Source organism: Malus domestica, chromosome 10 (genome assembly GCF_042453785.1).
Source record: "Malus domestica chromosome 10, GDT2T_hap1".
NCBI classification, from domain to species: Eukaryota; Viridiplantae; Streptophyta; class Magnoliopsida; order Rosales; family Rosaceae; genus Malus; species Malus domestica.
In genome coordinates this window covers 3,484,385-3,488,148 of record NC_091670.1, presented here as the reverse complement: position 1 = coordinate 3,488,148, position 3,764 = coordinate 3,484,385, and the positions used below count along the sequence as shown (strand labels likewise).

At 34.6% G+C, this 3,764-nt stretch overlaps 1 protein-coding gene across 1 annotated transcript; it reads right to left on the bottom strand.

The window, feature by feature from the left end:
* Positions 1 to 707: 707 nt before the first annotated feature.
* On the bottom strand, positions 708 to 2,275 carry LOC114827299 (uncharacterized). The gene is made up of 3 exons (XM_029108942.1): positions 2,237 to 2,275; positions 2,041 to 2,151; positions 708 to 1,652 (listed from the first exon to the last, which is right to left on the bottom strand). Exons 1-3 carry the CDS (start codon positions 2,273 to 2,275, stop codon positions 708 to 710), a joined length of 1,095 nt encoding a protein of 364 aa, XP_028964775.1.
* Between the last annotated feature and the right edge of the window lie 1,489 nt (positions 2,276 to 3,764).

Genomic DNA, 3,764 nt, shown 5'->3' with positions numbered 1-3,764 from the left:
TTTTGTAATGGGAATTAAGTCTACAAGTTGTAGAATTGGCAGATGAGTTATACAAAGAAATCAACCCGAACGGCTAATTTAACAAATATTGCGCCACACCAATGAGATCAGCCATGTTCATATCAATGAAAGAGATGGGAAACTGATTTGTCGAAATTAATATTAATTGAAGACCATAACTTGAGCTAGCTTGTGCTTAATTTCTTATAAATAGGATAGCAGGTTTATGATGAAATCATATTGAGAAGGCATTTGAGATTGAAGATAAGGTGGAGCTCGAGTATAGTTTTAGGATAAATTTCGGGTAGTTTGATTAGCACAGAGACCTCTTGCCATTGTCAGAAATGGAGCTGCTATAGTAATTCATTGATTCAATTATTTGTTTCTTTGATTTGGTCTTAGAAAAAGAAGAGATCCGCAATGAATTTGAATGTAATTTTTCTTACACAACCTCCATTAAAAAGTAAACCTTGTTTTTACAAATGTACTCTCGCCTTGCAATCAATATATTTGAGTTCAGTTTGCTAAAGTCTCGATCAGTGACAATCACACTAGGAATACAATCATCTTTCATTAGAGTCTTCAATCTTGTCAATGCCAATGTGTAATTGTCTTCCTTCTCATGGTCAATGAAAGCAAATGCAACCAAAAATGTAATATTAGTTGAAGTTACCCCTACAATCTCCAGGAGTGGAATACGATGCCTATTAGTCTTGTACATGCAATCCATGATAAGTACATGTGGGAAACAATGTAAGATCTCGATTAGTGACAATCACACCAGAAATACAATCATCATTCATTAGAGTCTTCAATCTTGTCAATGCCCATGTGTAATTGTCTTCCTTCTCATGGTCAATGAAAGCAAATGTAACCGAAAATGTAATACTAGTTGAAGTTACCCCTACAATCTCCAGGAGTGGAAAACGATGCCTATTAGTCTTGTACGTGCAATCCATGATAAGTGCATGTGGGAAACAATGTAAGGTATCGACATTAATTGGGTGAGTCCAAAACAAGTCACTAACAGCATTATCAACACCAATACTTCGATGATGCTCAATATAGTTGTACTCAACCAACTTACATAACAACTGTTGCATTTCTGATCTCCCTGCTTTTTCTTTTGTCCGATGATAGTGTCTTGCATTGTATATTGTCCTCATCGTTGTTACATTAAGTGGATCTTTTTTCTTTATGGTGTTCAAAATAACTTTGGGTCTCACTAAACTTGTAGACATGTCAACTAAAAGTTCATTTTGCTCTTTAGTTAATCGTCCGACAAAAGAATGCCCTTCAAGATACTGTGAATAAGTATGGTTATGCACCCCACACTCAACCTCCAATTTCAATTCATCTCCTTCTCCAACGTTGACTCTTTTCAACATAAATGGACATCCGCATTTTTTAGTACCAGTATTCCTGGGTTCTTTATTCTTCTTATTATTTGCATCAGAAATTTGGTCATTAATATCCGACTTCCTCAATATGGATCGATACTCGCCATGTCTCTCACAAGCAAATGTTATTCGAGCTCTCTTCCTCCTTCGGTCAACCTTTCCCGCATCATACCTCTTAATGATAATAACCATATTATTCTTTTTTCCTTGTGCGCGAGTCCAATCAAGGAAATCATTTTTACTTTTGAACACCTGTACATACAAGATCATTGCCATTTGCCACTAACAAAATGTTTGTAGACATGCTAAGATTCCAACCCATATGTTATTCCCTATTATGAACCTAATGCACTATGCTGAATAAAAGAATGCAAGAATTTCCATGAAATTCACAGATGCACATTCAATATACTAAAAATAGTTACCTCGTTTGTTTTAAATGCGTTTGTGTGATCAACGACGCTCGTTGCTGCAACCTCATTGTCCCCTATAGAGGTATTGCCTTGTATGCTATCGTATTTAAATACACCAAAAATTATTATCAAATCCTCATTTATTTACTAAGAATCATACACCTCAATTATTTTTTAAGAACCATACAACTCAATATCAATAGGCAGAGTGGTACATGCCAACAAACCTGCGATGCATTTTCTGGTCCAACCTCCAAAATATTTTGTCGCTCTCCAATGTTCATTTCAAGGGATATAACCAAATCTACTCTAAGAGGATCACTGGCTGGATTTGTAACCTGCAAAGAAGAAAATGAATAACCAATGGAAGAAAAAAAAAAGGAATATGAAATTAACCAAACCACCGATGAAACATAGTCTTACCTCATGTGAAGGCTCCGAAACATTGATTTTGTGTTCCATTCGTCAAAAGCAATTTTTCTCAATCAAGATGTTTGTAGTTTCATTGGTTAGGGTTTTGTTCAACAATGGAGGGTAAGAGGGTTTTGATAGTTGAGAAGATAAATAATAGGGTTTAGTGATTTGGGGTGTATTTAGAGATTTTTATTTTATTTTTTTAAAACCTAATAAGGTCAAAATTGTCATTGCATAGTGGGGTAAATAAGTCATTTAATATTAAATTTTAATGTGGGGTGCATTCAACATTTTAGGAGGTGCTAATAAAAAAAGCCATAATTTATGTTAAAACCAAATCTTAATTAATTATTTGAAAATAAAGTCTAGAAGAGGTTGGTTTTATGGCCTAAAATATTAAAAACCAATTGAACTAAAAACAATTAAATAAATTGGGAAAGTAAAGAAAAGCAAAGAAAATAGTTTTTGAAAATAAATTTAAGCACTAGGGTTTCGCCGTCACCTTAACAATCCTACGTAGTTCTTCCAATTACTTATGAATTACACATGCATATTTTGAAGGTTTGGTTTTCCTAAAGTATGCCTTACTTGGAACCTCCAACATAAAACGTATATCTAACATGCAGCCCGTCTGTGGTGTCCAGATCGAATGTGAACATGCAAGACTCATTAAGTTTTGTGAAATCCTTCTGAAAAACCATATAACCCTTAAGACGTGTTGTCCATCCTAAGAAGTTACACATATTAACCACAAGAAGCCAGCACCAATTCCAGGGACATCCCGCCACCAAAATTGCATCAAATTACCTTTTTAAATATCCTAATGGTGGCCAATCATCAAGACAATTAGATAGTTTAAAGCATAGTGATTAATAATTCAAAACTTGCATGCATAATATATATCATAAGCAAATTGAAAAGAAACTACATATTCTCACTAAGGCTCGTGGCCTCGCCCTAGCAAACGAAACTAGTTACTAACAACCATAAAACAAAATATTATTAAGAACATGGAAAGAAAACACCTTGAAAATAAACTTGAATCCTCCAAAGTACTATGTGCGTTCTCCTCTTTTTCTCTCCTCCTCTTTTACCCTGATGGCTAAACATCTTATTTATACTAATACAAAATAAAACCCTAAAAGGTCTTAGAATAAAACTAGGAAACATAATAAAATAATAAAACAGAAAATAAAAGGTTTCCTATTTGAACTAGAATTCGGAGTTATCAGACAATCAGACTTTTGACCAACCAAATCAACTCCGATTTTGTCCCAAAAGGTCTCTTTTGAAAGCTGGAGACGTCCCATACAAATCCTCAGAAGGAATCTTCCTCTAAATATAACATCTTGACCTTCAAAATACCAAAAACGTCCAGAAACGTCAATCTGGGAAAGCTACGCGGTGGGCCTTAATTTCATCGCCACGATCAAACAGCTTGATAGTAAAATCTGGAATTTTGATACAATCATCTTGAAAGACTCACGAACATTCTCCAATTGGAATCACTCCAGAATTCATCTGTTTGGTTACTTTT

Bases quoted from the DNA above. Each gene is read 5' to 3' on its own strand.
- LOC114827299 (XM_029108942.1), bottom strand. From the start codon at position 2,275: ATGGAACACAAAATCAATGTTTCGGAGCCTTCACATGAG. The intron at 2,152-2,236 runs GTAAGACTATGT...TCTTCTTTGCAG, and splicing joins TTTCGGAGCCTTCACATGAG to GTTACAAATCCAGCCAGTGA. The intron at 1,653-2,040 runs GTTTGTTGGCAT...TTGTATGTACAG, and splicing joins GACCAGAAAATGCATCGCAG to GTGTTCAAAAGTAAAAATGA.